Genomic DNA, 12,891 nt, shown 5'->3' on the forward strand with positions numbered 1-12,891 from the left:
ACACTGATGTTACAGGTATTAGTCCTGTTTTCACTCATTTATTTATTACTAACAACGATGGTGCTAAACTGTGACTGCTATGGACGCAAATCAAAATTCGTCAAAGCAGAGAATGTTACTTTTCTTGGCCAAATACCACAGTCTACACGAATTTAGAAAGTATCGCTCGCGTGTAGCTCAAGATTGACCGTTTCTCACACGATAGCCTGTGAACCATCGATGGAGGACAACGGGCAGATCCCGTATTCCAGTCTGTAGTGCCACACTGGCTTGAAAACTGTGTGATTAATAGAACCCAGTACGTTGCCCTCGACGGCGACTGTTCGTCGGGGACAAAAGTATCGTAGAGTGCACCAGGGAAAGAAGAGTGATAGAAGCTCTCTGGTTCCCTGTAAACACAAACAATTTGATCGATAGGGTGAGCAGCAATCTGCGACAATTAACTGATGGCTCTACCGTGCAGGAAAAGTGGCGTCTTTGTGTGACTTTAGGAGGATACAGGGTGATGTACATAAAATTTACTTTTGATGTGATGAACGGCAATGCACAAAACGTAGAAACATGAAAAATGTATGCTGATGCAATGAGTAGCAAAAACTATCCTGTTATGTTCGAGTAACAAGTGATGTGCTGCTTGATACAGTCACATGGTTTAAATATCTCTGCGTAAAACTGCATAGAGAAATGAAATACGACGAGCACCTAAGGTCGTCTGTAGGGAATGCGAATAGTTGATTTCGGTTTATTGGGAGAATTTTAGAAAAAATATAGCTCATCCATAAAGATGGCTGCGAAGAGAACACTTGTGCGATCCGTTCTTGAATACTGTTCCGAGTGTTTACGATCTCCGCCACGTCAGATTAAAGGATGACGTGTCAACAATTCAGAGGCCTGTTGCTAGTTTCGATATCGGTTGGTTCGACCAACACGTGTTTCAGAAATGCTCCGTGGACTGAAAAAGGAATCCCTAGAGGGAAGAAAACATTCTTTTAGCGAAAACACTGTTGAGAAAGTTTGCGTAAACGGGATTTGCGACAGACTTCAGAACGATCCTCCTACAGTCACGAAAATACAAGTGTTGAACAAAAATATGGAAACACTTTGCGAGAAATGCATACTTGAACTTAACTGCCGGTGCTAGCCCCCTTCCGGATGCGCTGTTGTCTTTGACTACGAGCGGCACCTGAGCAATGTCCTCAATACGTTTTGGTGAGAACAGTTTTCTGTGTACTGTAGGTGTGTGTGAATTATGTTAGAGCTACGTGAATTCAAACGTAGGCAAACTGTTGATGCTTGTGTGGTGGATGCTTCCGCTATCAAGGTAGCCAAAGTGTTCAGTATTTCAACAGGCGCCTATCTCAGAATTATACCGCGTACAGGGAAAGCGGAAAATCATTACCAGCTAAGCCACGGCGCGCACGAAAAGTGTGTTGAGTGATCGTGGCCCGCCGTTAATGAGGAGGAGTGTGACGAAAAATAAGAAAACAGCTACAGACGTCACTGCAGAACTGAAGGTCGCACTCGCGAACGCTGTCAGTACCAAAAATAAACGAATGGAGCTCCAGATGCAGGGTATTACAGGGCGAAATGGAATTCTAAAACAACATATCAGTTATGAATATGCCCGTAACAGGAAAACGTGCTGCCGAATCCATAAAAATAGGATTAAGGAGCAATGGAAAAAAGTTATTTGGTCGTATGAGTCTTGTTGCACACTGTTTTCAAGTTCTGGCCTAGTTTAGGTAATACATGGAGGGGGTTTGGCGATGATCTGGGCAGCCATACTGCGGTATTCCATGGTCCGCACGGTTAACCTGCAAGGTCGCATTGTTGTCGAGGATTACGTGACCACTGTGACTGATCAAGGTCCATCCCATGGTACCACGCTTGTTCTCCAATAGTGATGCTGTGTTCCAAGACGACAGGGTCCATGTCCACACAGCTCGTATCGTCCAGGATTGGTTACGTGAACACGAGGATGAATAGTCACATTTTTTCTGGACACCGCATTCACCGGATCTCAATATTATTGAGAATTTGTGGCCTGCTTTGTAGAAAAGGGTGGGTGATCGCTCTCCGACGTCATAATCGTTACCTGAACCTGCCTCTATTTTGCAGAAAATGTGGTAAGATTCTCTTTAAAACCATATGGGAACTCTATTTATCCATTCCGAGACGACTGTAAGCTGTTCAGAATGCCAACCGTTTTCCTATCCCGCATTAGACATGTAATGTGTTTTGTCTTTGGTGTTTCGATATTTTTCTCCAATTCCTGTACACTTCGTCTATGAAATCGTACAGAAGCTCCATTTACTAATGGTAAGGTAGTAACGAGCACTGGTACAAAGGATGCACCATCACGCACTGTAATATTGAGACACAGTGTAAATGAGTTTATACAGGGCAAATTTATGTGATCGTGTGGCGATATGTTTATACCTGAAGCGCCAAAGAAAGTGGTATAGGCATGCATATTCAAATACAGAGATATGTAAACAGGCAGAATTCGGCGCTGCGGTCGGCAACGCTTATAAGAGACAAGTGTCTGGCGCAGTTGTTAGATCGGTTAGTGCTGCTACAATGGCGGGTTATCAAGATTTAAGTGAGTCTGAACGTGGTGCTATAGTCGGCGAACGAGCGATGGGACACGGCACCTCCGGGGTAGCGATGAAGTGGGAATTTTCCCGTACGACCATTTCACGAGTGTACTGAGAATAACAGGATTCCGGTAAAACGTTAAATCTCAAACATCGCTGCGGCCGGAAAAAGATCCTGCAAGAACGGCTCCAACGACGACTGAAGAGAATCGTTCAAAGTGACAAAAGTGCAACCCTTCCGCAAATTGAGGCAGATTTTAATGCTGGGTCATCAACAAGTGTCAGGGTGCGAATTATTCAACGAAACATCATTGATATGGGCTTCGGAGCCAAAGGCCCCCTTGTGTAACCTTGGTGACAGCACGACACAAAGCTTTACGCTTCGCCTGGGCCGTCAACACCGACATTGGGCTGTTGATGACTGGAAACATGTTGCGCGGTCGGGCGAGTCTCGTTTCAAACTGTATCGAGCGGATGGACGGGTAGGGTTATGGAGACAACCTCATAATCCATGGACCCTGCATGTCTGCAGGGGCTGTTCAAGCTGGAGGAGGCTCTGTACTGGTGTGGGGCCATTGCAGTTATGTGCGACCCGTGATACGTCTAGATACTACTCTGACAGATGACACGTACGTAACCATCCTGTGTGATCACCTGCATCCATTCATGTCCATTGTGCATTCCGAAGGACTTGGGCAATTCCAGCAGGACAATGCGACACCCCACACGTCCAGAATTGCTAGAGTGGCTCCAGGAACGCTCTTATGAGTCTGAACTCTTCCACTGACCACCATACTCCCCAGACATGAACATTATTGAGCATATCTGGGATGCCTTGCAACGTGCTGTTCAGAAGAGATTTCTACTCCTTCGCACTCTTGCGGAACTATAGACAGCCCTCCAGGATTCATGGCGTCAATTCCCCCCCCCCCCCCCCCCCCAGCATTACATCAGACATTAGTCGAGTCCATGCCACGTTTGCGGCAGTTCCGAGTGGTCGCAGGGGCCCTAGTTTCTTTGGCTGTTCAGTGAAAGACAAGTACTAGATAAATTCGGTAGTGTGGGAACATGTCGACATTATCAGTTTAATGTACACACAATGGAGCAATTTTCACCTGCAGCTACTATTTACATTTGACAGCCAGCTAGTGGTTCCTGATTGTACAGATCTCCAATCCAATGCGCTTATTTTAAAGGAGCCACATTAGGAACCTCTACTAGTACTTGTCAAGTAGAAAATGAGTATGTGCGATTAATATTTTAATTTCCCTGAAGATGGACAAAGAGTTGACATACGGAGCAAGAAAGTAAAAAGAATTTCGTGCTAAAAATATGTCATAGTATGACAGATCGCTACTCTGTCATGACTTCGAATTCGGTTTTCCGCAACACTTCGGCGCTGCAGCATGATTGCCAGTTTTTAGCTTATTTTGTCTCAAAGCACCAACGAGAGCCTGTAGCAAATCGTCGGCTAACTTGTGCACCAGTACCAACACTATGCGTGACACCATCCTTAGTATCAATAAAAATTGCAAGGTGTGGACAAATTTTGATACTTTACCATTTTCTGAAGCTTTACAATGTTAAATGAAACAACAAGTTCACTGTTACCAGTCACCGTTTTATTTATTTCCACGGCGCGTTTCGAAGGTTTAAACCTCCATCATAAGTAAGTATTACATTTGTGTGTGTGTTGTGTTACGACTTTTGGAGGAACTTGTGACACTGTCTAGTGGAGAAACAAGACACTATTTCAGAACATGGTTTAGTATTACTTTTGACAAAAAAATTAAACTGATATCTAATGGTAAACATTGAATAAGTAAACTACAGTACCTTCAGTGGTCACAGGTTCCTTTTGCTGTCGTAACACATCACATGTATACTGCTACATTTTAAAACAAATATGGCGTCAGAAATCAGCTAGGTGTAAGGATCGTATAGCAGAAGAGAAGACATAATCGCAAAGTGCAAAGAGTATACATCGTAAAAACATTATTACAGAATAATTGCTTTAAGCATTTGGCGGTGTTTGTTTTGAGGTGTAAAATGTATGTGTGTACTTCAGGTGGTATATAAATCCAATTCTGACAAGTTAAAACCGCTTTACAATGTTTGTGTTTAAGCAATATCTTTTACGATTTTAACATTCCGTGAACATTATAAAGGTATATCTAAATTACTAGTTGGCTGTCTTAGGGCACGGTCATTTAGTATAACAAAATTTTGATTTTCTAGATTTCATAAAACTGTTGACCGAATTTTAAAACTTAAAATACTGTCACAATCTACTCACTGAGTCGTATAATCTCATGTTAAATACTTAACGTAATACAAGTATCATAATTAGGAACTGGACATATGTCTTGAGGCAGCGTAGCTCACGAGGTGCAAATTACCCAGAATGAAAAAAATTTAAAGTAGCAAGGTCGCTGGGTCTCACTGTATGAGCAACAGGAGATCGTCGATGGTGTTATATTTTGCATACTTTAGGAAGCTAACAAATCACATGTTTTATACCTGCGGTCAATGCAGAGTATTCGTCACTGTCTGAGTCACACACCTCACCTCATACTAATGATGGTGGACATCGGTTCCAAACGTAATAAAATTTTTATCACTAATGCCTGTTATATAATGAATATTTCGATCTAAATAAAATTACCACGGTGGCGAAAATAAGCAACTACGTATCATTTCGCAAACTTGGACACATGAATATGGTGGCCGTATCAGCGCAATAGGCTGAAGCGGCATAATACGAGATTCCCCATTTTAATGCTGCCACGGCCGCCAGATTTTCTTTTTTTTTTTCCTATTTTCAAATACGGCCAGCACTCTCACAACTGCGAGAGTTGTGAAGAGTTTCGGAAGACTCAAAGTGTTCTAATTTGGCTCATTGCAACTTTGTTATGCATATGGAACTAGATTCATTAAGGGCGAATTGAAACCTGAGAAGATACCGGCGGTAAGATCGTTAAAGCAAAATACTACATACGTGTTGCTCAGGAACAGCACATTCAAAAGCAGTTTCTTAAGCTACGTATTTTCTCTTACTGTTATTAGGAGGCTTGTTCGTCTTTATGATCTCCCCCATCTTCGAATGGGTATTGTTATGAATTTCTCTCTTGTACTGCGTAGACCTGTCTACGTCATCGGTTAATCCACCTTCATGTACCTAGACAGGTGGCGCAGTGGTTAGCATACTGGACTAGCATTCGGGGAGACGATGGTTCAAACCCGCGTCCAGCCATCTTTATTTAGGTTTTCCACGATTTCCCTAAATCGCTCTGGGCAAATGCTGGGAAGGTTCCTTTGAGAGGGCACGGCTGAATTCCTTCCCCATCCTTCCCTAATCCGATGGGACCGATGACCTCACTCTTTGATCCCCTCCCCAAGCCACTTCGTGTGGGTCCCAGGCCAACAAACAACATGCAAGAACTTATCGGATCAGACTTTCATAAGCGACTCCTATTATGACTCTGGATTTCAAATTTCGTCTGGCACGTGCCTTCCTCGCAACTGTATCCGAACGGTGGCTTCACTATAATGTGCTCCAGATGGACACCATAGCTTATTTGACACTGGTTAGCAAACGGAATAAGCCATAGAACACAAGCGCTCGTAATTATTGCGACTGCCAATTCTTCATTATTGCTTGAAAAGCGCGGGAAGGTCACAAGCGCTTCCACCTCGTCAGTACCTTCCTAACATTAGCGACTGATTGATGTGCTTATGACTGCCATGAAGAAACTCCACGCACGGCTTAGAAAACAATGGCAGCTTTTCTGAACGTCGTCATTTTTACGATAGTTTGTATCTTCGTTACCCCTTATAAGGTCAGTAATGCTCACAATATGGGTTTAATGATTACTTTTATGCATGATCCAAGCTTTGTTTACTGAGTTAATAATACGAGCATTTATAAACTCAGTCTATTGCTATCACGTATTTAATTTCAGATGTCTGATTTAATAAAGGCAAATGACCTAAATCTGGGAGATAAAATAAGGAAATTACTTGATGAGCTGGAGCAAGAGGAGAATGACAACAACATTTACGATTCGACAAGTGAAGATGAACCAGATAACATTGAAGAGGATGATACTGACCCTACAGAGAGCGAGAGTGAAGAACGCCAAATTACAATCGTTGGTGCAGACCCTCCAAATTCTGGCGAGAAAGGGAGTCTTGCTCAGTTGCTATCAAGAAAGCAACCCAGGATTGTTTCATCTCCCTCGTCACCAGTCACACGTCACTTCAAATTCAGGCACAGGTTTCTTTTCTTTTTTTTTTTTTTTTTTTCGTCTTCATCTTTCCACGGTAATGACTACATCATTCGGCCTCGAAAGATCTCTTTGCAGGGTAAGGATGGACGTCGCTAGTCATCTGTGGCTCCTAAAAAAAGACGGCGTGTACACCCCAAAGAAATATTATTCATCATATTCAGTCCCCTATCAATGTCGCTACGCCGTTAGAAATATTTTCTTTATTTTTCACAATGGCTTGTTACAATTAATAGTAAATCACACGAACGATGAAGTAATGAGGAAAATATCAAAATCCAAAGAGCACTCAGAGTACAGCTTTCACCGAAGAATTAAAAGCTTTAATTGGTACCCTGATCTTGACAGCAGCTTTGAAGATTAACCATTTACCAACTAGTGAATTATTTGACAGTAATTTATGTAGCCCTAGATATAAAGCAGCCGTGAGTTCTGAGCGATTTGAGTTTTTAATTTCTTGTCTGAGGTTGATGATAAGTTGACTCGTGAGGAACGAAAGCAGTTCGATCCATTTGCTGCTGTCAGGGAATTATGGGACGAATTTGTTATCAATTGCCGTAACTATTACAGACCAGGCTCATTTATTACAGTGAAGAAACAACTCCTTGCTTTTCGTGGTAGATGTCCGTTAGGTATGTTCGCAGCCAACGAGCCCGCTAAATATGGGAGTAAAGTAAAATTGTCATGGCGTGTGACGCAGGAACAAAATATATGATTGATGTATCCCCATATCTCGGCAAAAGCACATATACTAACGGTCTGCCGCTTGGAGAATACTACGTGAAGGAGCTCTCAAAAACAATGAGAGGACCTAACCGAAATGCTACAGTTGATACCTAGTTCGCAAGTTAGCCGACGATCTGCTATAGGCTCTCGTTGGTGTTTTGAGACACAATACGCTAAAAATACTTCCAGAACTATTTATAACCAAAAAGAGAGAGATAAGAACATCCGTGTTCATCTTTGACAAGGAAATGCCTCTTGTCTCATATAAACATAAGGCAAATAAAATAGTCCTTCTGCTATCGGCGATGTGCGACCAAGCTGGAATAGATGAAGTAACTGAGAAACCTAAGATGATTCATTACTACGACGACACAAAAGGTGGCGTCGTTCCATTTAGAAGAGATGTCTCGCTACATTTCTTGCAACCGGAAGACTAAACGCTAGCCTTTGTGTGTCTTTTACGGAATCCTGAACATTATGTGTGTTAATATGTGGTTAATCTACGTTCACAACGCCATCCGTGAAAAGGAGAATGTCCTAAGGAGGAAACACTTCCAAATACGACTGAGTAAAGAGCTACTCTCACCATGGATGCATAGCAGGCTACACAAACCAAGAATATCAAATGACATGTGCCTCTCTATACAGTCTGTCCTCGGAATCGAACCCCACCGTGAGAACAAACTATCTGCCGCATATGTCCATCGAAAAAGAGAAGAATGACAACAACGTTTTGTGCTGTTTGTTGCAAGGCATTTTGCAAAGAGCATCGAGCGCAATTATTCACTAATTGTTAGAAATAAATGTTCTCATTGTTATCAAAGACTATTGTTTCTGTGATTATATACTGTGGCCTGTATTGTTTATTAGCGATAATAAATAAATAGTAAAATGTGTTAACAAATTTTGCTTACTTTTTGTTAAGCCGTGAAAATTACGAACGTTTGTAACATCAGATAATTGCCTTCCACTGTCGAGCTTGTGGACGAAGCCTTCGACATGGAAAGAATTCCGATTATAATAAAATCTTACACTTGTAGACAGTCATTGATATGATACCAATCTCACAAAGGATTCACAGACGAATTGGATAATTTAATTCTGAAGCATTGTAACGCTGTTACCAAAGCCCAAGCAATGTTTCGAGATCATAGATAAAGGTGTGAGAATGTTGGTCTGGAAACCATAATGTTTTAATTGGCAGGCAGGCAGGCATGCATGCATGCAGGAAGGAAGGAAGATGTGAGTTGACGTCCAGTCGACAACGATCACTGGAGACGGACTTATTGGGCAGAGTCCTACTGGGCGTAGGAAGGCGTGAGGAGGGGGGGGGGGGGGGGGGGAGATCCCATTTTTTCCTTCCAATCTTACGGCAGTCTTATACATTGCAGTCTAAGTCTAACGTATACTACGAACCACAATGAAACTTAGCATTTTGGATCATACACTGATACGTGACACAAAAATCTTACGAATATAACTCGGATCGAACTCTCTGCGTTTCAGTGTGGAATCCGCCTTTTATCGATTAACCAATAGGCCCTAAAATGCCAATGCCTATTCGCAACAATGAAGACATCAGATAGCATTGTTACCCGTGATACGGGCGATGTTTCGGCCGCCACACTGGAATTTTATCTCATTACACTTCTCCTTGAGGTATTGACAGCGTGTCTCGTTAATGTTCGGTATTGCTAACCAAATGAGCATATGCGGTTGAGATAATAGAGGAGGGTGGGACACGGTTATCAACGCACATCGTGGTCGCGCAAACTCACCGAAAGAGGTATCGTAAATGTTTTGGTGGATGCTCATATCGACTAGAGGGATCAAATACCATATAATGGTATGTAAGATTACGGAAAATTTGGGAATGTAACAGTGTAAATATCGAGGACGATCAGGAGTTCAAAAATTTCGAACTTTCTTCCAACTGTCAACCATACCAAAATGAAAGAAAGAAACTTTTTCGTCTCCAGTTACGTGATTTCCAATCTTGATGCCACAGCTGAGGCAGCAGCAAAGACTGTTTCTATCAGATGCTATTGCAAAAGCGTTAAAAACCTTCGACTTCTGATAGGCGTCCTGATATAGCATTTCGAATTCATTTTGCTTATCCCGTTTCAGATTTTCTTGCAGTTTTTATACATAAATGTAGCAATACGTTAAAGAAAGGAAATGAAAGATTAGCGTTTAACATCCCATGGACGACTAGGTCATTAGTAAAATCAGGATTACGTCAGGATGCTTTCTTTAAAAATTTCTACCATCCACAAAAAAAAACTCTTTGTAATGGAACTACAGGAGTTTAAGCCTTTTTTACATTTATTAAAATTAAAGTTTTGAAAATGGCTGCGTGGTCAGCGACCGTTTACAAAGTAAATTTACAGCAATAAGAGCCCTCGGTCGCAAAAAAGAAGTCTTTCGACCTAAGCTTTACTTCTGACGAAGGCACTCGTAGCGGTGCCGAGACCTACGTGAAAAGACTTCTTTGCGATCAAGGGCTGTCATTGTTTCAATTTTACTTAAAATATTCTGGAGTCCTACGCCGTGGTCAAATTAATTTCTTGGAGAAAAACAACGTTTTCTTCAACGGTGTCGTGATTTTTATTTCTATGTCTTCCAATATATTCCGCCCCCCCCCCCCAAACCGCTCACGATGAGAATGAAAATTATTTCTTCAAGAAATCATTCCACCATGGAATAAATGCCAGGAATATCTACATAAGAGTGACGTTTCCGGCTGTGAAGCTTATGTATTACAGTTCAAGGATTTGTTTCTAAGACTGATAAGGCTGCATTAATGATGAAATTGTTTCTGGTGTCGTCGAAGAGCCATCTTCCCATTATTTTGGCGTAAAAATTTATCAACGACTGGTCGATGCAATCGTCAATTTTCTCACCTAAGACTGCCACTAGTATAAAATGGTCATTTTTTGAGCAAGTAGATTTCCTGGAAACCTTGCAGATAATGCAGCATATGCCGTACGATGTTTCTCGAGTTGCAAATGGAGCCAAAACACAATACACAAATTATTTAAGAAAAATGTTCCATAACTGTTAAGATATTAGCATACAGGCATTACTAGAGCTACTCAATCACTGTTTCAGGAGTCAGTGAATAATCTTTCACGGCTAAATCATTATGAAGGGAAAGATGCTTGGGTTGACATGCAGATAAATAACTTCTCCGCTACATTGGATATGAAGGATATGCTGTAATGGGAATTCATTTGGTGGTTCTAACAGCTGCAGTGTAGCTGTTCAGCGCTCCACGAAACATGACACAGACCATATTACCAGAAGCCTAGAGTATTGGGATATTTTGGTCCGACAGGTGGCATTTGGGTGTGACTTCTTTCCATTTATGGAGGTTTTACACCATACACTTCTTTTGCACGATATATACAGAATAAAACCCTTCGCGGCGTGAAACTCCACAATATTAAAAGTAAACGGTGACATGAAAAAATACAAATTAAATTTCATTCGTTTATTTTCTCTTTGTAAATAACAACAACTGCCAATGTTGGAGTGGTTGCCACAGATAACCCACGCTTCTAGCGAATCAGTTCCACTGACAACAGTTCAGGTCGACTAATTAAAAAATTCGCGACTTTTCATTTCGAAGCTACCTCAGGCAGCACCACAACACATCGCAGATTGTTGTAGCAAATGCAAATGCTTGAAATTCCCTAGCGTCAAAGACATCACCATGAGTAAATCATGATAAGGTATAACAAACCTATGAATATTTTAGATAGCTCGTGCTTTGGAGGTAATAAATATTGCCGCGTAGAATACAGCAGTACGCATTCGAATCTTTACGGTTCATATTTTAGTTCACTTGCCATACACAATCAAGGAGAGCCTAGTGCTGCTCTGCCACACCCCCTTTCTTACCAACTCCTCGTTGTGTTTGTAAGTGTACGTTAACAGTAACTGTGATACCAGATCATTTCTCATTTTTGCGATAAATGACAAAACACACTTGTTAAGTGGTAGAAAGCGTCCAACCGCTTATATTAAACCTGAAAGTATCTTCAGTCATTTACTACACACAGCTCTCAGTTATTGAATATAATACATCCATCTACGTCGACTTACCTTGAAGCTTCTAATTTCACAGTGCAGCTCGGAAATAGTTAAGTTTATTTCGAAACTCGTTTGTTTTACTTTTCGAATTCGTTAAATCGAAATGTTGCACGCGCCGTGAAATACGGGGATGTATTTTATAATGTGTGGGTTATTACACAAAAGACAGACATTCGAATAAAACGACGCGTACTGCCAAATACAACAAACAGGATTTTATAATAAACAAAACATAACCCACACACATTCGCTTCCGCAGGGAAACGTCAGTCGTCACTCCTCCGTGAACGGAAATAAAGACATACGAATAACAAATCCAAAGATCTTCGCCCAACACTCAACTCTGCCAACCGACGGACCAGAGCGTTTGGCGAACGTTGGGACTTTGTGTTTACTTACATACGTGTGTTACATGAACCTAAATAACTCTAGGTTAAACTGTACGCCAGTGAATAAGTTCCTGTGTGTCTACTGATTAATTTTTCTTTAGAGAACTGTTAAAGAATACCTTGACTTGTCCCCGTATTGATTGTACAATCGATTTAAAAGTTTAATATCTTTCCTTCGCTTTGACTTTAGGGTTTTTCGAAATGGAGTTGTTGAGTGTAGGTGACTTTATGCCGGTTTTAAGGAATTATGTTTTGTCATTATAGATACACACATTTTCACGTTGTAATAACTGCTGCCGAAAATGGATGGATTTCAGGAACCAATATGCGCAGGTTGCGAGGTAAGTCAGTTAAAACATGAAGCTTTAGGTTATATGCGTGCCAGTCACGGAGAAAATGTACACAAGCTTGTCACCATAGAGATATGATTTTTTTGTGTACAGAAATACTATTATAACAAAGAAACTAGAACGTTTATAACCTCGTGTTGTTCTTTGTTATTAAAAGAATATCGATTTGCTTTTTGTAATTGATATTGTATGAAGTAAGTTAACAAACAGTAAAAAAGTAAATTCAAGTATTACTGAAGTCGTTCCGTAGTGCGTGTTGCACTTTGTTGTAATTCTTATGATCTTTGTGTGTACACATATACCCAATTAAGCCAGAATGTTGTACTTTTCGCGTGAGCAACAATGTTATCTAATTTTAGTGTTGACACATAGTAAGTACATTTTTAGTTGAGGGCTTATACGTTTCTCTTATCTTCATTAGACCTGAAACAATTTAATGTAGTGTTTT

The 12,891-nt window shown here is 41.1% G+C and overlaps 1 protein-coding gene across 3 annotated transcripts in view; it reads left to right on the plus strand.

Moving 5' to 3' along the window:
• The first annotated feature begins 12,083 nt into the window (after window positions 1-12,083).
• Window positions 12,084-12,891, plus strand: part of LOC126278912 (uncharacterized) — a 124,921-nt gene continuing 124,113 nt past the window's right edge. For 2 of the 3 annotated variants that reach the window (XM_049979207.1, XM_049979198.1), the window contains exon 1: window positions 12,090-12,434. In XM_049979207.1, the coding sequence (XP_049835164.1) occupies window positions 12,396-12,434 (39 nt within the window). In that variant the 5' untranslated portion in view covers window positions 12,090-12,395. Of the gene's footprint in view, window positions 12,435-12,891 lie in introns of all 3 variants that reach the window. The other variant, XM_049979190.1, reaches the window with a different exon arrangement.

The sequence above is a fragment of the Schistocerca gregaria genome, chromosome 1, assembly GCF_023897955.1.
Source record: "Schistocerca gregaria isolate iqSchGreg1 chromosome 1, iqSchGreg1.2, whole genome shotgun sequence".
Lineage (NCBI taxonomy): Eukaryota > Metazoa > Arthropoda > Insecta > Orthoptera > Acrididae > Schistocerca > Schistocerca gregaria.